The sequence below is a fragment of the Bos indicus x Bos taurus genome, chromosome 5 (assembly GCF_003369695.1).
Source record: "Bos indicus x Bos taurus breed Angus x Brahman F1 hybrid chromosome 5, Bos_hybrid_MaternalHap_v2.0, whole genome shotgun sequence".
Lineage (NCBI taxonomy): Eukaryota > Metazoa > Chordata > Mammalia > Artiodactyla > Bovidae > Bos > Bos indicus x Bos taurus.
The window spans coordinates 115,151,742-115,179,330 of record NC_040080.1 but is presented as its reverse complement, the minus strand read 5'-3'; the positions used below and the strand labels follow the sequence as shown (position 1 = coordinate 115,179,330).

General features: G+C 39.9%; 2 protein-coding genes across 5 annotated transcripts in view; one reads left to right on the top strand and one right to left on the bottom strand.

Annotated features, from left to right (window-relative positions):
• GLIPR1 (GLI pathogenesis related 1) overlaps window positions 1-12,575 on the top strand; it is a 69,127-nt gene extending 56,552 nt beyond the window's left edge. For 3 of the 4 annotated variants that reach the window (XM_027543323.1, XM_027543324.1, XM_027543325.1), the window contains exons 5-6: window positions 8,346-8,431; window positions 12,261-12,575. In XM_027543323.1, coding sequence (XP_027399124.1) covers window positions 8,346-8,431; window positions 12,261-12,541 — 367 coding nt within the window. In that variant the 3' untranslated portion in view covers window positions 12,542-12,575. The remainder of the gene's footprint in view (window positions 1-8,345; window positions 8,432-12,260) is intronic. The other variant, XM_027543326.1, reaches the window with a different exon arrangement.
• Window positions 11,626-26,493, bottom strand: KRR1 (KRR1, small subunit processome component homolog). The gene is made up of 10 exons (XM_027543322.1): window positions 26,349-26,493; window positions 23,256-23,428; window positions 21,554-21,688; window positions 21,245-21,370; window positions 21,074-21,157; window positions 19,897-19,953; window positions 18,603-18,773; window positions 15,390-15,467; window positions 15,201-15,300; window positions 11,626-13,521 (listed from the first exon to the last, which is right to left on the bottom strand). Exons 1-10 carry the CDS (start codon window positions 26,431-26,433, stop codon window positions 13,382-13,384), a joined length of 1,149 nt encoding a protein of 382 aa, XP_027399123.1. The 5' UTR covers window positions 26,434-26,493; the 3' UTR covers window positions 11,626-13,381.
• Between the last annotated feature and the right edge of the window lie 1,096 nt (window positions 26,494-27,589).

The window sequence follows — 27,589 nt, the reverse complement described above, 5'->3', positions numbered from 1 at the left end:
GAAATAACTCAGCTAGAATTCCATCACCCCCACTAACCTTGTTCATAGTGATGCTTTCTAAGGCCCACTTGACTTCACACTCTTGGATGTCTGGCTCTAGGTGACACCATCATGGTAATTTGATCATTAAGACCATTTTTGCACAGTTCTTCTGTGTATTCTTACCATCACCTCTTCTTAATATCTTCTGCTTCGGGTAGGTTCATATCATTTCTGCCCTTTATTGTGCCCATCCTTGCATGAAATGTTCCCTTGGTATCTCTAATTTTCTTAAAGAGATCTCTAGTCTTTCCCATTCTGTTGTTTTCCTCTATTTCTTTATATTGATCACTTAGAATGGCTCTTATCTCTCTCTGTTATTCTTTGCAACTCTGCATTCAGATGGGTATATCTTTCCTTTCCTTAGTTGCCTTTCACTTCTCTTCTTTTTGCAGCTATTTTTAAGGTCTCCTTAGACAACTATTTTGCCTTTTTGCATTTATCCCATGGATGAGGAACCTAGTAGGCTGCAGTCCTACCAGAGTCGGACACGACTGAGCGACTTCACTTTCACTTTTCACTTTCATGCATTGGAGAAGGAAATGGCAACCCACTCCAGTATTCTTGCCTGGAGAATCCCAGGGATGGGGGAGCCTGGTGGGCTGCCATCTATGCGGTCACACAGAGTCGGACACGACTGAAGCGACTTAGCAGCAGCAGCAGCAGCAGGGATGGTTTTGATCAGTGCCTCCTATACAATGTTATGAACCTCCATCCATAGCTCTTCAGGTGCTCTGTTTATCAGATCAAATCCCTTGAATCTATTTGTCACTTCTACTGTATAATCATAAGGAATTTGACTTAGGTCATACCTGAATGGTCTAGTGGTTTTCCCTACTTTCTTCGAGTCTGAATTTGGCAATAAGAAGTTCATGATCTGAGCCACAGTCAGCTCCCAGTTTTGTTTTTGCTGACTGTATAGAGCTTCTCCATCTTCAGGTACAAAGAATATAATCAATCTGATTTCGGTTTTGACCATCTGGTGATGTCCATGTACACAGTCTTCTCTTGTGTTGTTGAAAGAGGGTGTTTGCTACGACCAGTGCGTTCTCTTAGCAAAACTCTGTTGGTCTTGTTACTCCAGGTATTTCTTGACTGAGAAGGACATATTTTTTTGATGTTAGTTCTAGAAGGTCTTGTAGGTCTTCATAGCATCGTTCAACTTCAGCTTCTTTGACACTAGTGGTTGGGGCATAGAGTTGTATTACTGGGATTTTGAATGACTTGTCTAGGAAACAGAGATCATTCTGTCATTTTGAGATTGCACCCAAGTACTGCATTTCAGATTCTTTTGTTGAATATGAGGGCTAATCCATTTCTTCTAAGGAATTCTTGCCCACAATAATAGATATAATGGTCATCTGAATCAAATTCATCCATTTCTGTCCTTTTTAGCTCACTGATTCCTAAAATGTCAATGTTCACTCTTGCCATCTCCTGTTTGACTACTTCCAATTCACCTCGATTCATGGACCTGACATTCCAGGTTCCTATGAAGTATTGCTCTTTACAGCATCAGACTTTACTTCCATCACCAGTCACATCCACAACTGGGCATTGTTTCTGCTTTCGCTCAGCCTTTCATTCCTTCTGGAGCTATTTCTCCCACTCTTCTCCAGTAGCCTATGGGCACACAACCCGGGGAGTTCATTTTTCAGCGTCATATCTCTTTTGCCTTTTCATACTGTTCATGGGGTTCTCAGGGCAAGAATACTGAAGATGTTTGCCATTCCCTTCCCCAGTGAACCACATTTTGTTGGAACTCTCCACTATGACCCATCCATCTTGGGTTGCTCTACACAGCATGACTTGCAGTTTCATTAAGTTACACAAAGTTGTGATCCATGTGATCATTTTGGCTAGTTTTCTGTGATTGTGGTTTTCATTCTGTCTGCCCTCTGATGGATGAAGAGGCTTCTGGAAGCTTCCTGATGGGAGGAACTGGCTGTGGGGAAAACTGGGTCTTGCTCTGGTGAGCAAGGCCAGGCTCAGTAAGTCTTTAACCCAATTTTCATGCTGATAGTTGGGGCGTGTTCCCTCCCTGTATTTGAGCTGAGTCAAAAGTATGGTAGGGGTAAGGGTGACCTCCTCCAAAAGGTCATGCCCTCTTGCTGCGCCTCCCAGAACTGTTGCTGTCAGTGCCCCTGACCCCGAGGCAGGCCACGGTCAACCCATGCCTCCCCCGGAGACTCTCAAACACTCACAGGCAAGAATGGCTCAGTCATTTGTGGGGTCCCTCCTCCTTTTTCCTGAGTCCTGGTGTGCACAGGTTTTGGTTTTGCCCTCCAGGAGTCTTGCTTTCCCTAGTCTTGTGGAAGCTCCATAATCAAATCCTGCTGACCTTCAAAGTCAGATCCCTGGAAGATTCTCGGTCCCTTTGTAGGATCCCCAGATTGAGAAGTCTGTTTGGGGGCCTAGAATTTTCACAACACAGTGAGAACTTCTTTGGCATAATTGTTCTCCATTTTGTGGGTCATCTGCCTGACAGCTTAAGGGGGACTAACGGCGACCTCCTTCGAGAGGATTCATGCCACACACCGCACCTCCCAGGATTGCTGCTGCCAGAGCCCCTGTCCCTATGGCAGGCCACTGCTGACCTGTGCCTCCTCAGGAAACACTCCAAGGCAGGCCTGCTCTCGTTTCCCTGGGTCCTGGTATGCACAAGGTTTTGTTGGCGCCCCACGACCCCCCACCAAGCACCTCTGGTGGGAATGAGATTTGATTTTAAATGTAATTGTGCTCCCCCCCGCCCACCGTCTGGTTGCGGCTTTTTCTTTGCCCTTTAATGTGGTGTATATTTTGGGGTGGGTTCCAACGTTCTCCTGTTGGTGATTCTTTGGCAACTAGTTGTGATTCTGGTGTTCTCGCAAGAGAAGAGAAGGCACACGTCCTTCTACTCTGCCATTAGTATCATCCTGCTGAAGCAGCTTCTTTGTCTTTGGGTGTGGGATAATTTTTTTCATGGGTTCCAGGTCCTCTTGTCAATGGTTGTTCAGCTAGTTGCAATTTTGTTGTTTTCGCAGGAGGTGAGATGAGTGCACGTCCTTAATAATAAGGTACAAAAGTGAGTTCTCTTGGTTTCAACTCCCTTTTCTTGATTTCAGAGATATAAACAATACTAAGTTGTAAAGCTTGTAAGCAAATTCATATTTGGGCTTCCCTGGTGGCTCAGATGGTGAAGGATTTGCCTGCAGTGTGGAAGACCTGGGTTCACTCCCTGCGTTGGGAAGATACCCTGGAGGAGAGCATGACACCCCATGCCAGTATCTCCATGGGTAGAGGAGCCTGGTGGGATACAGTCCACGTGGTTGCTAAGAGTTGGACACGACTAAGCACAGCACATTACATAATGTTTCTATGAACACTGAGTAACATTCATTTATTCATACAAATAAAAGCATATGTTCATTCAATTATTCAAAAAATATGTGTTCACTCAACTTCATAGGACAACAAGCCAGACACAGTCCCTGCCCCTTTGGAGTTTATTGTCTGTGGCATTCAGACAATAAAAGTACAGAGAAAATAACTGCATGATGACAGGAGCCATGCTGGAAATAGAAATAATGCTGTAATTCACTATGAGTAGGCAGGGCCCTTGTTTGAGATAAAATGCTCAGGGAAGGGCTTTCTGCGACATATATAAGCTTAGGCGTGAAGAGTGAGAAGGAACCAGACATGTGAAGAATCTCAGAAACAGATATTCAGTTGTGAAAACAAAAGACCAGCTCCTGTGGAAAGGATGACAGAACAGACAGAAGACCAGGGTGCTTGGACCGTGAATGAGACGAAGCTGGGGGATGAGGGAGCGCAGATCACCCAGGGCCTTGTAGACCACTGCAGCTTCACTTTACCCACCTCACAAGCTGAAGCCATCCAGGTATTTTAAGCAGAAGGTGACAAGACTTGCCTTAAATTTGGAGTTCACTGGGCATGCCTGTGGGGAAAGGATTGGAAGAGGAGTGGAGGGGAGCCCAGGGACCAGTGAAGAGGGTCCTCGTGTCCATCTGAGCCTGTTTTTCCTTCTCTACACAAGAACTTCCATGTAATTCTGAAAAGCGAGTCCCTCCCCAGTGTTTCTGAAATTCCCTCAGAATGGGCTCTGGGCAGTTAGTTCTCCAGTCCTGCGGCGCTCAGCTCTGGACTCCTGCCCTTGGCCCATGTTGACTCCTCCCCTCCCGGTCACCTCGAGTCTCCCTGATCTGCAGCATCCTGACACAGACTCTTCTTCATCAAGTGGGCCCCACCTCCATGCAGACGGCTGAAGAGACGATTATACCACAGAAGTGGAAACAACCGCTTCCATAAGCAGATGGTACAGGAGCCAGTGTACTTTGGCCATCACTGCCTTGGGGACTGTTACTCATCTCTAAGCTTTTCTTTATAAAGATCTTTCTTTCCTCTTCACCAGAGTCCCAGGGCCCCAACCCTCAGGCAACCAGGGGAACACTGAAACCTCCTACTTCTCCATTGGGCAGAATACTTAGGCTCCCTTGTCTCTTTGTATAAAATTTTACTTTACTGAAGTATAGTTGATTTACAGTGTTGTATTAGTTTCCGGTATACAGCAGTGATTCTGTTGTTCAGCCACTAAATCATGTCTGACTCTTGCAGCCCCATGGTCTTTAGCCTGCTATGTTCTTCTGTCTATGGGGTTTTCCAGGCAAAAAATACTGGAGTGGGTTGCCATTTCCTTCTCCCAGGAATCTTCCTGACCCAGGGATTGAACCTAAATCTCCCACACTGGCAGGCAGATTCTTTACCACTGAGCCACCAGGGAAGCCCAATGCACTTATACATATAGAACAGTTTGATTTGCTAATCCCAAACTCCTAATCCACCCCTCCCCGACCTTATCCTTTGGCAGCCACAAGTTTGTTCTCTATATTTGTTTCTGTTTAATAGATAAATTCGTGTCATATTTTAGATTTCACATTTACATGATAGCATATGGTATTTGTCTTTCTTACTTCACCTAGTGTAATTATTAGGTCTATCCGTCTTGCTGCCAATAGCATTATTTCATTCTTTTCTATGGTCAGTTATACCCTATATATATATATATATATATATATACACACACATTGGGCTTATATTGGGCTTCCCTCATAGCTTAGTTGGTAAAGAATCTTCCTGCAGTGCAGGAGACCTGGGTTCAATTCCTGTGTTGGGAAGATCCCCTGGAGAAGGAAATGGCAACCCACTCATTTTCTTGCCTGGAGAATCCCATGGACAGAGGAGCCTGGCGGGCTACAGTCCATGGGGTCACAGAGTCGGACATGACTTAAGGACTAAACCACCACCATATTCCATATATATTCCCTTTACTTCACACCCTCTCCAGCATTTATTTGTAGACACTTTAACGATGGCCATTCTGACCACTGTGAGGTGGTACTTCACTACAGTTTTTATTTACATCTGTCTAGTAATTAGTGTTGGAGAAGGCAATGGCACCCCACTCTAGCATTCTTGCCTGGAAAATCCCATGGATGGAGGAGCCTGGTGGGCTGCAGTCCATGGGGTCGCTGAGGGTCGGACACGACTGAGCAACTTCACTTTCACTTTTCACTTTCATGCATTGGAGAAGGAAACGGCAACCCACTCCAGTGTTCTTGCCTGGAGAATCCCAGGGACGGGGGAGCCTGGTGGGCTGCCATCTATAGGGTCGCACAGAGTTGGGCACGACTGTAGCGACTTAGCATCAGCAGCAGTAATTAGTGATGTTGAGCATCTTTTCATGTGCCTGTCGGCCATTTGCATGTCTTCTTTGGGTTAATGTCTATTTAGATCTTCTATCCATTTTTTGATTGGTTTATTTGTTATTGAGCTATATGTGCTATTTGTATATTTTAGAAATTAAGCCTTGTGGGTCACACCATTTGCACATATTTTCTCCCAGTTCATAGGTTGTCTTTTCATTTTATCTGTGGTTTCCCTTTGCTGTGCAAAAGCTTGTAAGTTTGATTAGGTTCTGTTTATTTTTGCTTTTATTTCTATTGCATAGAGTCTGTAGGTCTCTTAGTCTTAATCATTGCCTTCTAGACAAAATCCAGGTCTTTGCAGAGCATGTTTTTCCCAAGGTGAATTTTGCCATTTCACTGCAAGTCACAACTGCCTTACTTTTAGCTTGTTTTTGAAGTAGCAATTTTTTCCTCTTAATAGTACAGAATGCACACTTAAACAAAGTATGACGTAGTATAAGTGATTGCATTAAAAACATTCTAGAACGTAACTCAAAGAGTGCTGTGCTTTTTAACAATGAAAGATAGCCCAAGGACTAATGTCTATTTTGGGTATCTTCCATAGTTGTTATCAGAACCTCCACTATATTCCTTAGACTATTTTCCACAGTGTAGAGTAAGCATGGGGCTAAATTTAATTTCTGAAACAACCTAAATTAACTTGGAGTCAAAGAATTTGAACATGTATTTTTAGTTGGAATTGAGGTGTTAGTAAAAAGTAATGTCACTAAAGGGGGGAGTTCTTATTTTCTTTGAAAATAAATGTATAGCATTAGAGGATAGGAGTCCATGAATTTGAATTAGAAAAAAGTCACATCTTTTTCACTAACTTCTATAGAAAATAATATTTTTTGTGAATTAACATTCCAGTCATATCAGCAATACTTATGATTGGACAGTACTACCTGTGTCTTTATAAATGTCAGATATGCTCATATCACATTCTAGTTGTAGTTCTCTCAAAATATAGTTTGTATTCATCTCTAAAATTACTGTTAATTATTAGACTCCCTGCTGTGCTGTGCAGGGAGTTGCGTCAGTAGTGTCCGACTCCTTGAGACCCCATAGATTATAGCCCACCAGGCTACTCTGTCCATGGGATTCTCCAGGAAAGAATACTGGAGTGGGTTGCCATTTCCTTCTCCAGGGGATCTTCCTGGCCCAGGGATCAAACCCCCATCTCTTATGTCTCCTGCCCTGGCAGCAGGTTCTTTTCCACTAGAGCAACCTGGGATGCCAGACTCCTGCTAGCTCTCATCTAATACACAGAGAAGTATGTTTGTATATCACAAGTATTTTTAACATGTTAATAATCATTTCAATTTAATTGGCTTACTTTGTAATCCTATGAATTTTATTTTAGCTATTTTAAAACTGTTTTGAGAAAGAACCTATAGGCTCCACCGGGCTGCCAAAGGGTCCATGACATGAAAAAGTCAAGAACTCCTTTCCAAAAGCAGAGTTCCAAAAAAAGCTTAGTGCAATGGCAAGTTCATTGAAATAAATGTACAGCCTCTCATCATTACTACTCCAAAGTTGTTTATGGAGATGTAAATTGTTTGGATATTATTTCACTTTCTAAGCTGATCTTGGTCAGTTACTTAACAGAGTGTTAAGCCTCTAGCTATGGGGATTAAAAAAATTAGTGTCTTCCCCATTGGGTTATTGTGAAGATTGATTCATTCAAGGACACTTAGAACAGTGCCTAGTACATGAGTATTCGGTAATTATTACGTTACCCGTGTCACATCCTTTATGTGAAAACAAACTGCACTTTAGGAACTCCCTCATAGCTCTTGTGATTTTCTTTTGGAAGACCCTCACCCCAGCCAAATGGCTCCTATCCAATAATAACCATGGAGGTTTGCTGGACTAAGAACAAAAATGTGGGTCATGAGAGCTTTTCTAAGATGGACAGTTTTATGGATGGCAGTGATCACACAGGCCAGACATTAACTAGAGGGAACATTTCTTTAAAATCAAACCTAGGTCTCATTGATTCTGATATCTGTACATTGTGGTTTTTGGTAACTTAATCTTTGAGCTGTAGTTTCCTTACCTGTAAAACAGAAATAAAAATAACTTTCTCCCAGAGTTGTCTCAGGAATTAACTGAGATGATTAAGACAAAGGTTCCTAAACACAGGCACTTAGAGTGAGTTTGGCAAATATTAGCAGGTTTCCACTTCTGCTTCCCTCTCTCCACTTCTCTCATTAATCTTCTGAATTTGTGGACTTCAATCCTAGGATTTAGCCAAAAAGAAGACAGCACTCAGTCGTGTTTGACTCTTGTGATCTCATAAACCATAGCCCACCAGGCTCCTCTATCCATGGGATTCTCCAGGCAAGAATACTGGAGTGGGTTGCCATTTCCTTCTCCAGGGGATCTTCCCAACCCAGGAATTGAACCCATGTCTCCCACATTGCAGGCAGATGCTTTACCAACTGAGCTATGTGGGAAGTTCAGTGTTTAGCCAAGGACCACGATAAATTGCAATTGGTTGGTGGGGGGAGGGGGGAGGGGGTAGAAAAACTTCCTAATGGATACTTTTCTTCTTCACAGAGGCAATTACCCAACCTGGCCATATAAAAAAGGATCCACGTGCAGTGCCTGCCCCAGGAATGACAAATGTTTGGACAATCTTTGCAGTGAGTAAAAGGAACAATCTACCAATAATACAATGTGTTCAAAACTCTTGTAACTTTCTAGAGACCAGTCCTGAATATTCATTGAATGACTGATGCTGAAGCTGAAACTCCAAAACTTTGGCCACCTGATGTGAAGAACTTATTCATTTGAAAAGACCCTGATGCTGGGAAAGATTCAAGGTGGGAGAAGGAGACGACAGAGGATGAAATGGTTGGATGGTATCATCTACTCAATGGATATGAGTTTGAGTCAACTTCGGGAGTTGGTGATGGACAGGGAAGCCCGGTGTGCTGCAGTCCATGGGGTCGCAGAGTCGGACAAGACTGAGCAACTGAACTGAAGAATGAAAACATTTGTTTTATCCTAATAGCTCTTTTCAGGAAAAGGGGCATCAGGTAGCAATCAAAGCAATGACTTACTGTCCTAGGAATGAATATATGTTCAAGAGAAATTTAAAGAAGCAAATATCCTTTATAGTTAGCACTAATCAGAACAACAAATGACTGATTATGGGAAATTGTAGACCCAAGATTTGCTAATTTCAGCAATATAAAAATAGTAACAAAGTTAACCAAAAGAATTCTGAATTGTGTTCAGGTAGAATTCTACCTGTCCAAAGCATTCAAGACTTAAATGTTCATCTATAGAACTGAATGAAATAAAGGCTGCAGTGTAGCACTTTTCACTAGTTCAGTTCAGTTCAGTTCACTCAGTCGTGTCCGACTCTTTGCGACCCCATGAATCGCAGCACGCCAGGCCTCCCTGTCCATCACCAACTCCCGGAGTTCACCCAGACTCACGTCCATCAAGTCAGTGATGCCATCCAGCCATCTCATCCTCTGGCGTCCCCTTCTCCTCCTGCCCCCAATCCCTCCCAGCATCAGAGTCTTTTCCAATGAGTCAACTCTTCGCATGAGGTGGCCAAAGTACTGGAGTTTCAGCTTTAGCATCCTTCCTTCCAAAGAACACCCAGGACTGATCTCCTTTAGAATGGACTGGTTGGATCTCCTTGCAGTCCATGGGACTCTCAAGAGTCTTCTCCAACACCACAGTTCAAAAGCATCAATTCTTCGGTGCTCAGCTTTCCTCACAGTCCAACTCTCACATCCATACATGACCACTGGAAAAACCACAGCCTTGACTAGATGGACATTTGTTGGCAAAGTAATGTCTCTGCTTTTGAATATGTTATCTAGGTTGGTCATAACTTTCCTTCCAAGGAGTAAGCGTCTTTTAATTTCATGGCTGCAATCACCATCTGCAGTGATTTTGGAGCCCAGAAAAATAAAAGTCTGACACTGTTTCCACTGTTTCCCCATCTATTTCCCATGAAGTGATGGGACCGGATGCCATGCTCTTCGTTTTCTGAATGTTGAGCTTTAAGCCAACTTTTTCCACTCTCCTCTTTCACTTTCATCAAGAGGTTTTTTAGTTCCTCTTCACTTTCTGCCATAAGGGCGGTGTCATCTGCATATCTGAGGTTATTGATATTTCTCCTGGAAATCTTGATTCCAGCTTTCACTAGTAAGATGGCATTTAATGAGGAACAGTGTAGAAGGTCAATGAAGATAACTTTCCAAGGATGCTTTACATCACTTTAAAGTATTAATACACAGTTGGCCAAGAGTCCATTTATGTTTTCTGTTCCACATTCCTTTCCATCTTAGTTTTTTTTCACTTTTTGAACCGGTGTGAAACGAAACATCAATCAAGCTATTACAGTTGTGCAAATTCTCTACTACTTTTGTGCTTTTATCTGTAACCAACTGAACCTCTCAGGGCTGCAGGACTGGCGTGGGGTGGTCGAAGCAGGAGGAGGCTGGAATGGACTGAGTTTAACAGCATACATTTTTGTTTGGCCAAAGTGTTCTATTGCTTACATGTCTTCAAAGTCCCTCCTAGGTCTAAAACTATAAAATTCTTTTCAACTGTTTGTTCCCTTCTTCCTGATTTGTATACATTAAATTCTCATTTTCACTCCAGCCATATAGCAATACTTGACCACCTTTCTGAGCCAGTTATTTCTCTGCAGTTCAACCATTTTTTCTGAGAATCTGGAACAAGTGCCTGGCACACACTTTACAAATATTACCTACTATCCCCAAGTTCATCCTCCCTCTAATCTCAAATCTTGTTTGCTTTGGTATTCTGGTAGCATCTTTATGCCCAGTTTTAGATGTTTTTATGCTCAAACAATCCTCACAATGCTTCTTCAGAATCAGTGATGAGAAGAGACAATTAAATTATGTTGAGTAATTTTACTGTTGCTCCTGGTTAACTGTCTTTCCCACTAGACTGAATTCCAAACAGACAGAAGTTAAGCCTACCTAATTCACCTTTGTAACCAACCAAGGTGCCTAGTCTGGCTGACCAATTACCACTAATTTGACTGCATTTTTTAAAAAATCATATTTTGAAAGGCGTGCTGTGATTGGGTTGCAAAGAGTCAGACACGACTGAGCGATATTTTTTAAAATCTAGACAATTAGTAACAACAGCACCAGAACAATAACAAGGAGAAAACTTGTGGACTTTTAGCTTTTGATCTTGGAGATCTAGCTTGAAATGGTCTCTAATCTTGTGGGATAAAATTCAGAAATTTAAGATTGCACTCCAACAATAATGAAAAACCCCTGGACTCTTCAGAAAGACAAAGGAAAACACAAGCGAACTTGCAGAGGGGTAAGGGTTGGAGGATGAAGGCTCTTATCTATCAGATTCCATCTCTGACAAATTATAGCAAACACTGGAGGAAAAAAAAAACCTCTGTGGTCTTTCAGATAACTATTCCATAAATACCAACGGAGGCCAAATTAGGATGGTTTTGCAAAATGCACTGGGAATACCAAGGGTACACAAGCTGATCTGAGCTAGTGCTCGTTGTGGACGGCATCTGTTTCACTATTCAAAAGTTGGAGGTTTAACATTTTAAAAAAAATATACATATGTAAGAAAAAATATAACTAGCACATCACACCTTGATTTCATGGAAGTAAGTGCCAAGAAAAGTTAAAGCAGCTGAAGTTTCGATGGCAGGTCACCACAGACAATGCCCAGTCACAGGTATGACGGCCAGAGATGCTCACAAGCAGGCCGAGGATCAGCTCCTTTATGGATTCCACACCACAGGGGTCCAGGATCGGCTCCTTTATGGATTCCACACCACAGGGGTCCAGGATCGGCTCCTTTATGGATTCCACCACAGGAGTCCAGGATCGACTGCTTTATGGATTCCACCACAGGAGTCCAGCAGCAGCTGGCCTGGAACCAGTGTAGAAAAGGTGTTTAACCATTTATAAAAAGTATAAGAAGGCTATGGCAGATGTGGATTTTTTTCCTCATAACTACTTGGAATGTCAAGTGGTTATGACCTTTGATAGCCAAATGCCCTATTAATAATAATAAGTTAATGACAGACTAGAACAGATCAGAGGACACTCTTCACTACTGACTGATTATAGGATGATTCTTCTCAGGGAGAAACTTATTTTCAGGAAAATATTTTAACAAACTGACCACACTGATTACTACTAATACTTATTTTTAATTGCAATGTCTTATTTTTATTACATTTATTTTAGTTTATGTAAAATGACTTTCCATTTACAGTAGTGGTATATAAAAAGTTTTATATAAACAAGATGATTTTAAAATATCAAGTTATTACCATAAGTACAAAAAAATCTTGAATAATTAACCTTTGAAAATCACTGCAGTAAAGCCAAAGCAACAGTCATTGGTTATAATTAAGAGACTTGGCTCTTAAAAAGAAAAGCCTCACCAGTACCTATTCTTTTAATTTTTGTTTTCTTTCTTCTGATTTTACAGCTAACCCACAACGAGACAAAGTGACACGTATGTATATAAACCTTAAATTGTTTAAGATCTATGTGAGCTGTGTTACTGCATTATGGGTAACAACATTAACGAGAGTATTTCATGTCTGTTTCACAGGTTACTACTCTACTGTGTTTCCAGACTGGCCGATATTTCCACGTGACAGATACACATCTCTTTTTCTCATAATTATTCCACCAATCCTAATACTGAGTGTTATAATTATCATTTGGGCCAAGGGCAAATACCCTCATTTATTTACTTTGAAATAATACAATCCAGGGAGGAAAAAAATCCTCATTCAAACACGGTGTTTTGTTTTTGTTTTAGTAACAACTGAGTGTATTTCTGATTTGCAGCAAACCCCTACTCAAAAGAAGAAATGGTTCATCTTCCTAGCATTATAGGAAGACTCATCTTTACATTCCACTTTTTAAGAAGCAGCACTGTTTCCAAACTGCCACAGCTGTGACTTGCAGTGAGTAAGCTCTATCCGCCGTACGCCTCAGCTTCTGAATATGTAAAGTGAGAGAGCTAGATTTAGGTGAGTCTGAGAAACTGCACCGGCCCTCACGAGTAAAAACACTCCGATATAACCTGGTGCATGCTGCTCCAACTCTACGTATCTGGTTTTCCACTTTCTCTTGGAATTTGATATGGTTTACTACTTCCTCAGACTCAGACTGGAATAGTAATTAGGGAATTAATTTAAAAGGCCTCGCTCTTTTGGATTATGAATTAATTTTGGAACAAAATGTAAATGAGATTACATTAGAGCACTTCCTCAAAACCAAATGCTGGGACATGATTATATTTAAAGTCTAAACAACCTTAAAAATTACCCCTAAAATCATGCTTAGGTAAAAGCTGCCTGGAATAGATTAGATACAATGCATATAAACACATATATACCACTCTCTAGTATAAAATTTTTCAAAAAACATATGGATGATACAATAATTTATAAAGAAAAGTTGTTTATATTAACACTGTAATTAAGCACAAACTCAGAAAAAAGTGATCAGGATAAGGCAACTAATGTTGCCAACTACAGTATTTCAAAATCCTTTACAAAAGGAGATAGCTTAATAAATTTTAGTTCAGAGTTTGTGTTACTTTTTCTTCTTTTTCTTTTCATCTGCTTCCATTTTAAGCTTAACTTCTTCAGCTGTAAGAGCTCCCAGTTTCTTATTCTTTGCTTTCTTAACCTTTTCCTTGAGGGCAGCCACATCAATTTTAGTTTCAGTAGAAGCTAAATAAATTAAAAAAAACAATACATGTAATTCCTTAGATTTTACCAAATAAAACAAAGATTACATAAATATGAATAATTTTAGAGTACTATTGTAATTGAAAGGTCATGTTATAAAATACAAAATACCTGCTAAAAGGAAAGTTAGAAATTTTTTCAAACTAGGAGAAAACAAAGTACTTAAACAGACTAGTAAGAATATACATGAAAATGACATTATACTTTAACTATCTGAATGAATTATTGGATTCAACTATGTTGAAATTACATTTTTCAACATAAAATGTTGAAATTTTAAATTGTTTGAAATTATTATTTTTATTTGTTTCCATATTCTGGAACTTTACAGTACTCTTTAAAAAACTTAGTTTTCCAAATATTAGTTCAATTAATGATTAGTATTATTTCATTTAACAAGATTTTGGTAATAAAGACAATAATCTGAGAGTATCTGGAGGTCCTAACAGAACCAAACCATGTAGCTAACACCAAAAGTCTGAACAAAATAGAGGAAAGCAGCAGCAAAAAATGGCAACTTTTCTTATCATTTAAAGAACAGTATTCAGGACATAAAGAACCACAAGATAAAATGTCATCATACAAACACCCCAGCAACTTGAGAGCAGACTTCAAGTCTCCACTACAATGGAACAGCTACACTTTATCCAGTATTAAACTGAGGTTAAACTACTATTTGAACACCTTGAGAGTACAAAACTGACTGACTAAAAATTATGATGCTTATGATATTTTTAACTTTTATATATCCAATGATCTAAGAAGTAGAATATAGTATTTTTTAAGTTATTAACACTGATATATATTAAGAAAATAGTAACATTACACCCGGCTTAGACCAATAGGTGATGTACAATACTGGAACTTTATAATACTGGCGACCTCCCTCCCCTCATTATGCCACTGACCACTTCGGAGCGTTACTTTACAGAAGAGTACAAGGGTTACTAGTGGAAAAGAAAATGTAAAAGAGAAGGTAGGTCAAAACAAGACCAGGAATAATGTTTTCTCTGAGTGTCTTTTTAATAGCCTCTGAGTAAGAAAGATATTCCTGCTATTCTGCTGGTGTTTTAGCCCAAGGTCATGAGAAATGCATGTTAACAATATAAGCATCAAGTTCTAAGTCACAGATTATACAAGTAAACAAAGTATAAATTTGATAAGCTCTTTAAGGGGCATGACAGCAGACCTCAGGGATCTTCCCGCTCTATTTCTATAGAGGATTCACTGCTCTGGTTTCTATCTTTCAAAACAAAGAGTCCTTCCTTAGCACAGCAGAGATCAGGAAGTGACTGTCAATCCAGGATACTCTCAAATAGGCACTGAAAGTGAAAGTGAAGTCGCTCAGTTGTGTCCGACTCTTTGCGACCCTGTGGACTGTAGCCTACCAGGCTCCTCTCTCCATGGGAATCCCCAGGCAAGAATACTGGAGTGGGTTGCCATTTCCTTCTCCAAGGGATCTTCCCGACGAGCTGGTACTAAATTATGGGTTATCTCAGTCACCTCGTCCCAAGGACTTGTGAGTAATGAAACGCTGAGAGAACTGATGAAAGATGTGGTTATTTCTTAACATGAACTCAGAGATTCAACAAATTCACTATGGGTTTACTTTTCCTCTAACAGACTTCAACATCATAACAAGACTTAGAAAACAGCATTACCTTCCTTAGGTTTCTTTAGGTGAACTGGTTTTTCTTTAGGTGGAATAAAAGCTTTGTTTCTTTCCTCTTGTCTCTTACTAAGAGCTTCTGCTTGTTTAGCCTACATGATTAACAAAGTTTTCAGTTAAGTAAGAATCCAAAGTATCCACGCACTTTGCAGTTAATGTTGCAAGCTAGACACAGTCTTACCTTTATTGCTTCCATTTTCTGTCTCTTCTTTTGACTTGCCTTCAAAAAGTATTCACCACTAGCCAATTCTTTATCAATCTGTTGAAATGAGTATTTACAATTACTTCAGAAATCATGTAGATGGTAAGTCAATTCCTAAGAAATTCACAATGACCCTGAGGTAAAGACAGTAGGGTCGAAGCTCTTATGTAAGGTAGTGGCCTAAAAAGAAGGAAATGTACTCTAAGCTGACAAGAATATACATACACAAAAGCTCGCAGGTAGGAAAGTAGGTGATGTGTACATGGAATACTCAACAGACTGCTTTAGGGGAGGTAGAAGGTCAATGACTCAGGAAAGTGAGGTAAGACACTTGGAAAGAGTTTGGGACATGAAGAAACATGAATAAGGGAGGTGGGATGTGATTTAGAAATGACTGAAGCTTCCTGAGAAGAGTGAAGAGAGCAAAGTAACACTTTATAAAAGGAACAGAAAAAAGGAGATAAAACCCTGTTGTTTTTTTTTTTTAAGTTTCATTTTGTTCATCATACAAAATGAAAAGCAAGAATTATCAGGATGTAGCGACTTCACTTTCCCTTTTCACTTTCATGCATTGAAGAAGGAAATGGCAACCCACTCCAATATTCTTGCCTGGAGAATCCCAGGGACGGGGGAGCCTGATGGGCTGCCGTCTATGGGGTCGCACAGAGTTGGACACGACTGAAGCGACTTAGCAGCAGCAGCAGCAGCAGCGACTAAATACTAATTAGAGCAAGTAACAACTCATTCATTAAATAGTTAACATACAACTAATCTATCTAAGGCAACGCTCTAAACTATTACTACGCTCTCTACAATGACTAACTCTGCCACTTATTTGCTATGTTCAGTCGCGTCTGACTCTTTGCGACCCCATGGACTGCAGCACGCCACTCTTCCCTGTCCATCACGCCACTCTTCCCTGTCCATCACCAATTCCCGAAGCATGCTCAAACTCATATCCATCGAGTCAGTGATACCATCCCACCATCTCATCCTCTGTCGTCCCCTTCTCCTCCTGCCTTCAGTCTCTCCCAGACAATTCTCAAATTCTCATAGACAATTCTTTGAGACAGGTATGATCATCATCCTCATTTTATGTCCGAAGAAACTGGGGGCACAGATGTGTTAAATTATGCTAATTAACATAACCCCAGACACGCAGATGACACCACGCTTACGGCAGAAAGCGAAGAGGAACTGAAGAGCCTCTTGATGAAAGTGAGAGAGAAGTGAAAAATCTGGCTTAAAACTCAACATTCATAAAACTAAGATCATGGCATCCAGTCCCATAACTTCATGGCACATAGATGGGGAAACAGTGACAGACTTGATTTTCTTGGGCTCCAAAATCACTGCAGATGGTGACTGCAGCCATGAAATTAAAAGACGCTTACTCCTTGGGGAAAAAAGCTATGGCAAACCTAGACAGCATGTTAAAAAGCAGAACCATTACTTTGTCAACAAAGGTCTGTCTAGTCAAAGCTATGGTTTTTCCAGTAGTCATGCATGGATGTGAGAGGTGGACCATAAAGAAAGCTGAGTGCTAAAGAATTGATGCTTTTGAACTGTGGTGTTGGAGAAGACTCTTGAAAGTCCCTTGGACTGCTAGGAGATCCAACCAGTGCATCCTAAAGGAGATCAGTCTTGAATATTCACTGGAAGGACTGATGCGAAAACTGAAGCTCTAATCCTTTGGCCACCTGATGCAAAGCACTGACTCATTGGGAAAGACCCTGATGCTGAGAGAGACTGAAGGCAGGAGGAGAAGGGGACGACAGAGGATGAGATGGTGGAATGGTATCACTGACTCGATGGATATGAGTTTGAGCATGCTTCGGGAATTGGTGATGGACAGGGAAGAGTGGCGTGCTGCAGTCCATGGGGTCGCAAAGAGTCAGACGCGACTGAGCAACTGAACATAGCAAATAAGTGGCAGAGTTAAGTCCATCGAGACACTGCTGATTCAAGAAGCTTACAGTCAGAGAAGAGGAAGACAAGACAACTAGTGAGTACAGGACAGGGCTACATGGAACACACCAGGTGTTACAGAAGCGTGCTTTAGTACCTGGGTCACTCACTACTTTTCCCCAACTAACACTTTCTTTCTGGCTTCACTTTACTTTCCAATGTAGAGCTCAAGATCCAACACTTACACATTTTTTTTTTTTTTTTTTACAATGATGATCATCATCCCTTTTTTACCTCTGACCTTTCATCAAACCTTCCCTGAAAAACTGCAAACACAGGGCTGTGGGGAAGACAAGATAGTATAAAGAAAAAAAAGGGTTAAAGGAAAAACTTCAACATACACCCAAGGGAGGGAATAATGAAGAAAGATCCTCCAGCAGACAGGTGAAGAAAGAACTCAAAGAACAAGCAAAGAATGGACTGATGCAGATGGGAAAAAAAATTGTGAGCTAAGAGCAAGCTGAAAGAGTTTTTGCCTGGTAATCTCAAATATTTGAGGGGAAAAAAAGCAATGTCATCTATGGGGAGTGGAAGAGTGGCGAAAGAATTAAGAGGACACAAAGCAGCCAGAGAATACTGCTGAAGACCATCTGAGGCTGGACATGGGAGTTTTTAACGGACATAATCCAAAGATCTGACTTTCTTCAGCTATGTTTAGTAGCCACACTGTGGGAAAAGAAGTCAAGTTTTAGGACTGATGCAAATTTCAGGGCTGTTCTGTCAGACAAGTGTGACAGAAAAAGGGAGTATGAAAGGAAACAGCGACAGGCAAGAGAGAAAAGAAATTATGCCAGAAGACAGTAGACAGAATGAGAGGCATTCACATCTTAAAAAAAAAAGCAGATATTAGAAGTTAAGATTTCAAATCCAGAGCAAAATATATAGTACATGTCACACGAATGAGGCCAAAGCAGAACTGAAAGCACTGTGGGCTGCGTCACTGACACTTTTTAACCGTGGAACATTCACAGTGGCTACAGGTACAGACACACAACCAACATCACCCACTGTGATGTCACTTTACTCTCACAACATGAAGCTTCCACTCCCCACCTCCATATAGTTAGTTCAAAATAAGTGTATTTACACTTACCTTCGGATTCTTGCATCTCTACACACCCAAACACCCACAGAAATCCCACCTAAAATACCCTCAAAGTTTCCGAAAAAATAGATTAAAACGGTTTCCCTCTCATGTAACAAAATTCCACATTTAATACTGACCTGACTTTCTGGCTGTGGTGGTGGGAATGGTGTATACTCTTTCTTAACAGTTTTCTTCTTTGGTTCCTTGCGTTTATTCACATTTTTGTGCTTGAACTGTGGCAAAAACCTTTCCCAACTTTGTGATCTTAACTCAGAGTCCTTCGCCAGCTCTCGTTTAATCATTAAGGTCTTGGGTCATGGTAATATACGAACAAAGTAAACACTTTTAATTTTAGAAGTGACATGTTTCTCACCCTAAGACATTATAAACAATGTTCCTATAAATAATAAAATTAAAAGGAACAACTCTTAGCCGCTTCAGTAGATTAAATCAATTCTGTAAAGAAAAAGCATATAATCTCAAATATGCATAACTAACCAAGCATCAGAAAACCATTAGAAATTTAGATTAAGAAACAGAATCATTAAAATAGAGATGAAAATAAGACTAAGTTTTTCATTAAAACCCTTGAAATTCAACTTCATTATACAGAGAGAGTGCTTAATTGTGAAGTTTCCTACAAGCAGGAAGCTTTCAGTAGCACATGAAATATCATTATCATAGAGAAATAAAAAACCAAAGTTTCTCATGATCAATGAACCAGTGTTTTCACACTTCCCCCAACTCCACCTGAATTTTATCGACACTGAAACATCACAGGATGCAAAGTAGGCATCAGATGCAAGACATGCTCTCTTTAATGTCCCAATGAAACCCAAAATCATTTTTTCACCCTAATCTAAGAGTGACTTTTCAAATTCATCAAATTCAAGGACTGTTTAACAAATATCCATCATAAAACATCATATACCATGGTTATGTCTCCAAGAACAATTACTGAATATTATGCATACAGGGATATACTCTCTCAATGGGCCTATAATTTGAGTGTTAAATTCCAAAACAAGTTTTAATGCAATCTGAATTATTCCAGACTTACAGAAAATGGCAGAATTCTAAAAGATCACACTTATAAATACAGTCTGTGGGCTCATCAGACTAAGAAAAATGAACTGGTACCCTCTACAACAAATTCCATGAAGCGTATTTTATTTGTATCAGAACTGAATCACTACATTACAGAGCCCCCTTCAACAGCTTTCTTTCACACTAACTCCTCAGAGACCTAAGCTTTCAAGGAAGGAACTATAGGACTGGGATAGTGTTGAGTGGGCTGAACTCTACCCAAATAGTTCTGCCTTATCTGTTTTGTATATTAGACTTTCATAAAAGATTTATTTTTAAGAAAAGTTTCTATAGCTAAAAACAATTCGATAACCACTGTTATACTAATGAACAGTGAACACTCACTTTAATATTGTAAATTGGATGAATATTCTTCATAGTGTCCAGGACTACTTTTCGAACCTGAAATTTGCAAAGAAAAATGAATCAGTTATTTATAATGAAGACTTTAGTGAACTAGGTAGAAGAGGATTAACAGATTGCAAAATAACCTATGAACCAGGCAATGGCTACCAAATTGAATATAGTAGTCCCTTCAACTGTTCTGAGTGGCTTCTGGATCTTTCATAACAGTTAACTTCACTTGGATACAATGAAGTCTCTCAATTTTACTGCTAAAAAGTGATACGCAGAATTAACACAGCAGTCTGGAGCTGTGTAATTTAGGGGAAAGAGAGATGGATTTAGAGTTAGAAAATATGTGAGCAAATGCTGGGACTTCAAAGGGGAAAGTCACTTAATTTTCCTTCTGACTTCAGCTTTTGAATTCTGTAATACATTTGAAATAAAACCACCTTAAGGATCTGTTGTAAGAATTAAATAATAAACTCTACAAAACTATGAAATACTCAAAACACCTAAGTTGTTATTGTGCCATAACAACTTATGAGATATTGAGTTACCTCATAAGATTGAGTTATCTCATGATAACTTATGAGAAAGAAGTCCAAAAGACGTATTATTAAAGGCCCTGAAAAGGAAGTAAGAGCTCACAGCCAGATACACACAACAAAAGCCTCAAAAGGAGCTTACAGAAACAGTATGTGCTCTGTAGATTTTCTAATAACATGTGACAAACTAATATTCATGAAACATTAACATATTAAAACTCAAAGAAAATACATCTTAAAGGAAGTTTTCTGACCCTGACCTCTACTGGCTGTATCTGTTACTGCAAAGAACAAGATCTGCTCAATTCTCCAATCATTTAAACCCATGTGTTTTCTAATGTTTGCTACAGACTTAAAATACCCACTTAAAACCTGTAGTAGGGGAAGTAATGATGAACAGACCTTCTAATTCAGAAATGAATCTCTCTGTAGTTACCAAAAGTTGGCCATGATATGTTAAGGTTCAGGAATGGCTATTCCCTCAAATTACATGAAGAATAGACTAATGAAAATCAAACAAAGCACAATTTTTTAAAATTATGAAAAAATATATTATGCAATGAACGATTATAGTATACCCATATTCTTTCATTTATTCTCTGCTAAAACTAATTTAAGAGTGTAAACCTCACCTCCTTCAAGCCACTAAAAGGTCCAATGGCTGAAACCGTGTTTCCCTGAACCATAATGTAACAGTTTGTCAAGAGTTCCAACGCCTATATCAAAAGAGCACAAAGTTGAATTTCAGTACACTGAAAAACTAACAATAGAGGAAGACATACTTTTTCACTAATAAAAAGTACCTTCAAAGTAGATCCTTTGGGACCAATAAGCCGTTGTCTTCTTTTTACAAATCTCTCTTTATTTCTTACTAAAGAACCTATTTTAATGATGTCACATGCAACATCATCCTGAAGAATTCGTATTGCCTTTTGGGAAAATAAAGAAAATAGCTCATCAACATTCTTTACAAGTACAAATGTTTTCCAAGCCAAGAAATTTAAGCACAAAAATGAAAACGTTTTAGGGGGGAGGGTGGTGGTGGCAATGATATATGTTGTCTCTAATGTTGATGCAAATAAAGCAAAGTCTAAATTTAATTCTAAATTTACCTGTTCAAATGAAACACTCCTTGCTAACAGTTTGATTAGGTCTCTGGCCCTAATGATGATATATGGATCAAATGTCTTCTTGGTAGTACAGACAGTCATGCTGCCCTCAATCAGGTCCAGGGTTGCATTAATATGCTACAAAAAGAGCGAACAGCAGTTATCTGAAAATGAATTCAATTTTAGATGATTACAGAGCCTATCCTAGCCTAACTATTAATTTCTGTGCCATTAAGATATCTCAAAATCGTTTAACTCTCTCCTTGAAGAAGCTGGAAAGTTAATGTAAATAAGGAATACTTGATTACGTTTACATTTCAAAGAGTATAAGAGACTCAGGTAATTAAAAACATTTATAGTTGGCTTTAGGATAATTTACACTTTTTGGAATAAATATTACCTCCAGTCTAAAAAATCACATCAATCAAAATGAGGTCATATTTAAGACTTAAGGTAAAAATGTAAAGCTTATAATTTCCCTACCCTGGCTAGATGTTGCTCTAATCTAAAATCTTCTCCCTAGAGTGAAAATAGACTTTCCCTTTCAAACTCTCCCCTGGTAGCTCAGCGGTGAAAAATCTGCCCATCAATACAGGAGATGCAAGAGATGCAGGTTCCATCTCTGGGGTGGGAAGATCCCCAGGAGAAGGAAATGGCAACTCACTCCAGTATTCTTGCCTGGGAAATCTCATGGACAGAGAAGCCTGGAGGACTACAGTCCATGGACACAATGGAGCGACTAAACAACAACAACATTAGCTAAATACAAAGTAAAAACAAACTGTCATAGGTTTAAAAATAAAAGCAATAACTAGAGAATCTGTGCGTTAACTTTCAAAAGAACCAGACTTCAACAAAGCAAATAAAAATGCTATTTTCTAACTGTGAGCATGACCTCAAGAATATTTCAATACAGTGAATGATGAACAATTAAACATAAGGTTAGGTGTCTATCAGTTTAAACACACACACAGAGAAACAAATTGGGTCTAATCCCAGATGTGGACAGCTGTAAAATACGGCCTGGTGTGCTAACCACCCTCATGCCTAGTGGGCACAAATGACTCTAGAGCAGTCCCACAGCTGAGAAAGAGATTTTCTATCACAACCTAGTGTGTACACAAACACAGAGACAAACCAAAAGCTTCAGAAAATGATACTTATCCTTACCACATGTGATATGTTTTTTTCCTAAGGCTCACTATGGCCATTAAATTCACTTCCTGATTCTCTAAGGGGGTCTCAATCCAGTTTGAAAAATAAAATCAAATGCACTGCTCTAGGAGCATGGCAGGAGCAACAAACAGGAAAGTTGGTCACATCCATCATCTTTCATTTACAATAAGATGTTAAACAATGCCAGGAGCATGCCTCAGCTCCAAACCGTACAGGCTGATGGCAACCATCACAGCAGAGACTACACATTCTGAAATCTGGAGTTTCCAAACGAGTTTCAGACACCCCTACAAATTTAAATCCCCTAAAAATGTAAAAGCATGTCAATTTTTCCGAGTAATCTGTTATTCACAAAACTAAGAACAAATGAACAGTAAGGATAATGCTTACCTAGTCTGTTTAAAATACCAAATGAATCAAATTAAACAGCTATGCTAGCACCTTTACATAGAAATCCATCATCACACATTCACTTACTCAAAAGATATAAGCAATAACAATATCAGAGAAATACATAAAACATGCATACATGTTCATTCAAGGCTTTCTGTACCAATGGCCAGCACTCTTTCAGGTAAGCCTCTCTGTATTTCGGAAACAAAGTTGCAAAACTGCTCTCCTCCAGAAGTCCTCTGGGATTGTCCTCTTTGGAGAAAGCTGGCTCCTTCCAACCATCTGGAACAGTGAGGAGTTCAGATTCATCTACAGAGGAGGAAAAATCTACACATCAGATTTAACTTCTTTTGAAGATTTTTGAACACTTGTACGCATACATGCACAAGTGTCCCAATACTCTCATGCATTTCCTTCTTTCCTGCTTTTTATATTATTCAACAGCCCAAGAACATGCCTCTGTCATTATCAACATACTGTATTAGAATTATCTGCAGTGTGTGTTCCAGTCGCGTCACAGACAAAGCTCCTTGAGGGCAGGGACTCTGCTCCTTGGGTCCTCAGTTACTGGCATACACCTGGCATATAGCGGGTTCTCACAAACTTCTACCGCACTACACTATTTTAGAGTTGAGGATCCAAATACTATTTGGTTTACACTACTATTTTAAATAAAGTAACATTTCAGACTCAACTGAAGTGGAGCCTATGTGTATATATATTTGTATGTGTGTATACATAAAGTTTTCAAAAACTGATTCCAGTGTATACTTTCAGTTAATATTCACTACTGTAGGGTTTTAGGTTTTCCTAAGAGCTTTCATGTGACTTCCTTCTGTATACTCTCATCAAAGCTATGAAAGGAAGAACTGGTATTATTATTTCCACTTTAGAAAAGATATTCCATTCAAAGCGTTCAAGTGACTAGTGTAAGGGAATATGAAGCTGCCTCAGTCTAGGTCTCCTCTCATTACAGCAAAATGCCTCCTAAGGCCATAAATTGTCTCCTATATCACTTATTAAAACTCCTGGTCCTGGATTTACCTCTTAAATCTAACGGCTATATCTTAACTCACTGTTACACAAAGGTCTGATCCATGGGCCTGCAGCACAGGCATAAATTGGGAGTCTGTCAGAAATGCAATTCTTGCGTTCCATCCAGACCTATTAAATGTGAACCTCTGAGATGAAGCCCAGAAATCTGTCTTAATGGTGTCATGAGGAGACTCTTGTGCATACTGAAGTTTAAGAAGCAGGTCTTCATGGTCCATTGTAGCCATCCCAGTCAGATATATTTGCTTTCTGTTTCTTTTACTCACACCCACTTTGTTATTTAGGGCTCAAGTCACAGAGAATTAGTCTTCATTTACCATTTACTCCTCAATATCCTGAAAAAAACCCTCAAATTCTGCAATACTGACTACTTAAAATGCATATCTGGGCTTCCCTCCTAGCTCAGTTGGTAAAGAATATGGCTGCAATCTTGATCCCTGGCGTCAGGAAGATGCCCTGGAGAAGGAAATGGCAACCCACTCCAGTATTCTTGCCTGGAGAATCCCATGGACAGAGGAGCCTGGCAGGCTACAGTCCGTGGGGTCGGAAGAGTTGGACATGACTTAGTGACTAAATCACCACAAAAACCCATCTGACCAAGATTCTACCAAACAACTCGTTGGTTGTGAATTTAAAAAAAAGAAAAAAACCTGGCTAAAGAGATAGTTTAGTTTCACAATAAAAGAACAACAAATAAATCCCAAACATGTGTAAAGACGTATAATCTCATTAGCAATCAGGATAGTTTGAATTAAAACCACAATAGGATTTCATACTTAACAAAACAACAAATTTAAAATTCAGATAACAGCCAGTGTTAGCGCTCCTACTACTTCTGGAAGTATAAAGTGCCACAGCTTCTTTGGAAAATATTATTATTTGCACATGCTCTACCCTACACTACAAAGATTCCAATCCCATGTAATGTACATAAACAAAGAAACTCCAGAATACATTAACCAGGAGAAATGTATGAAGATGTTTATAATAACAAACAATGGGGACAGTCCAAAAGTCCAGCAACATTAAAATGAAAATTTACATTACCGTGTATTCATACAAGGGAACATCATACAGTAGCGAAAAGAATAAATTACAGCTACAACTATTGCCCTAACTGAATAACAACAAAGTTTAGTCTAAGAAGCAAGACAGAAAAAAATACCTACAATCCTTTTTCATTCATGTAAAATTCAAAATCGGACAAAATTGAAACATTTTGGGCATAGGTGGTAAGGATTATGAAGAAAGGAAACAATACTCAACATGATTCAGAATGGTTACTTTAAGTCCCTAAAGTAAAAGAATGATCTGAGAGGTGCACGTAGCGGGTTTTGGAGATATGGTTGGTAATGCTCTATTCTTCTTAATGCTCTGACGAAATGCTTTTCACCTGTTGGTGTTATTCTTTAAGCTGTATATGCACCGGCCTCTGCCATACCCTTAATTAAAACAACAAAACACTTTTAATCTCTAATGCCTATAGAATCGAAATTTGAGGTTTTTAATACTTCCAGTAAGTCTGGCTGAGCAGGCCCCCAGCTATTTCTCTGTCTACCACACTGAAGATAATGGATAAAACAAGAGCGCGAGCGCAAAGCAAGAGAGCAATTTAAAAAGAACGCAGTTGCAAGAGTAGGCGCTGGGTTGGCTGATAACTTCAGCAACTTGACAAATAGGAATAACAACAAACGCTCCAAAATTTTTTCAATGGCTGACAAATTGACGCTAAGGGCACGCCGGTTACCTCCTCCTATCACTACAGCTGTCTTAGTCCTTCATTATCACTACCAGTCGTTCACTCATATGCATAACCACTACTTTCTCCCACCTCATTCCTCATTCTGCCAACAATTTCCAAACACCGCCGCGAGTTTAAAGTCCTGAAGCGCCCTCCTCAATTTCTTAATCCTCATATTTTTACAGAACACGCATTCAGCAACATCTCTACTTTGGAAAGCAATAAATTAGGAACACGTGGCTGGCACCATACAGGCCGGTCAGTCCTCAAGTCTGGTCAACAACCCTCCAGATCGGCAATTACAGGTACACAAACTCACAGAACAAGCCCAAGGCGGCGTTACACGTGCCTAGCCAGCGAAAGCAAAAAAAAAAAAAAAAAAAACACCAACTCAAAATCCACAAACTCCAGGCTTCGGTTTTTAGACAACCTCACCTCGGTTCTCGGACGTCGGCTTCGGGCTACGAAGCTCACTTTTCCCCGACGCTGTAGTCGGCCCATTCTGCTTAGAGGACGCCATCTTCAAGCTGCTTCCGGTCCTACCGGAAGCGAAACCTCCGTAAATCCTCCCGGCTGTAATCCGCGTACTCAAATTGAGTTCCACCGAACTCAGAGGAGGAGCTCTGCGCAGTTTCTGCGCGTGCGCAAGCTAGAGCCCGCGTATTTGCATAAACTTTTGCTCTACTCCCGCGTAGCGAAAGGAGAGTTGCAGACTGCTTTGACCTGGCGCGGGTAACTACGGAGTTCTATTGCGTGTTGGGAATTAATAGTTTAGCACTGGCAGCAAGTCGGAGAAGGTTTTTATCCTTCGTCTTCTCATGCACTCAGGGTCTAACGCGAAAAGCAAGACTCGAAGCTGTAACTAGAGAGCAACTTGAATCTCAGTGCTATCACTCCTTCACTCATTCGAATGAAATATTTATATGACTGTCCAATATGTGCTAGGCGTTGGGAGGTGGTACAGATATGAGAATATATGAGCCTTGACAGCAAGGAGTGACAGTAATAGATACCATTTATTGTGAGACTATTTTGTCGGAGGGTATTTATTTAACATTATTTCTAATCCTTGAAACAAAGACGAAGTTAAAGCAAAGCTCTTTAAGATTGATTTTTTTTTTTTTTTGGACAGTATTAATAAGTTTTCAAAGTCATTGTTTCTGATGATTACTGTCTAGGGTCCTGGCATTTATAAGCAGAGATATAGTAATTAAGCGACAATTCTGAAGTTTTTCACCTAGCCTGTTCAGTCTAACAAGTCCAACTCTTTGTGACCCCATGGACTGTAGCCCGGCAGGCTTCTCTGTGCAAGGGATTTTCTAGGCAAGAATACTGGAATGGGTTACCGGTTTCCTTCTCCAAGAGATCTTCTGGAACCACGGATCCAATGGCAGGGGCTGGGGGCGTGGGGGTTGACGGGGCGGGGGTGGGGGGGCGGTGGGGAGGGGAGGACTCCTGCATTAGTAGGCGGATTCTCTACTGCTGAGAGGCTGGGAAAATGACTTAACTCCCACCTACCCCAACAGTATACATGGCTGATGTCACGATGTCCTTACTATGACTCTACACTGTGAGGAACCTAAAAGTTCTTACACACGACAAAGATGATACTTTGTTGGTTAAATTGTCTTATTGCTATACATTTTTAAATTTTTCTGCAGCACAGATAGAGAAAG

Bases quoted from the DNA above. Each gene is read 5' to 3' on its own strand.
- KRR1 (XM_027543322.1), bottom strand. From the start codon at position 26,433: ATGGCGTCCTCTAAGCAGAATGGGCCGACTACAGCGTCGGGGAAAAGT. The intron at 19,954-21,073 runs GTGAGGTTTACA...TGCAAATTTCAG, and splicing joins CTTTTAGTGGCTTGAAGGAG to GTTCGAAAAGTAGTCCTGGA. The intron at 13,522-15,200 runs GTAATGCTGTTT...TAATTTATTTAG, and splicing joins CCTAAAGAAACCTAAGGAAG to CTTCTACTGAAACTAAAATT.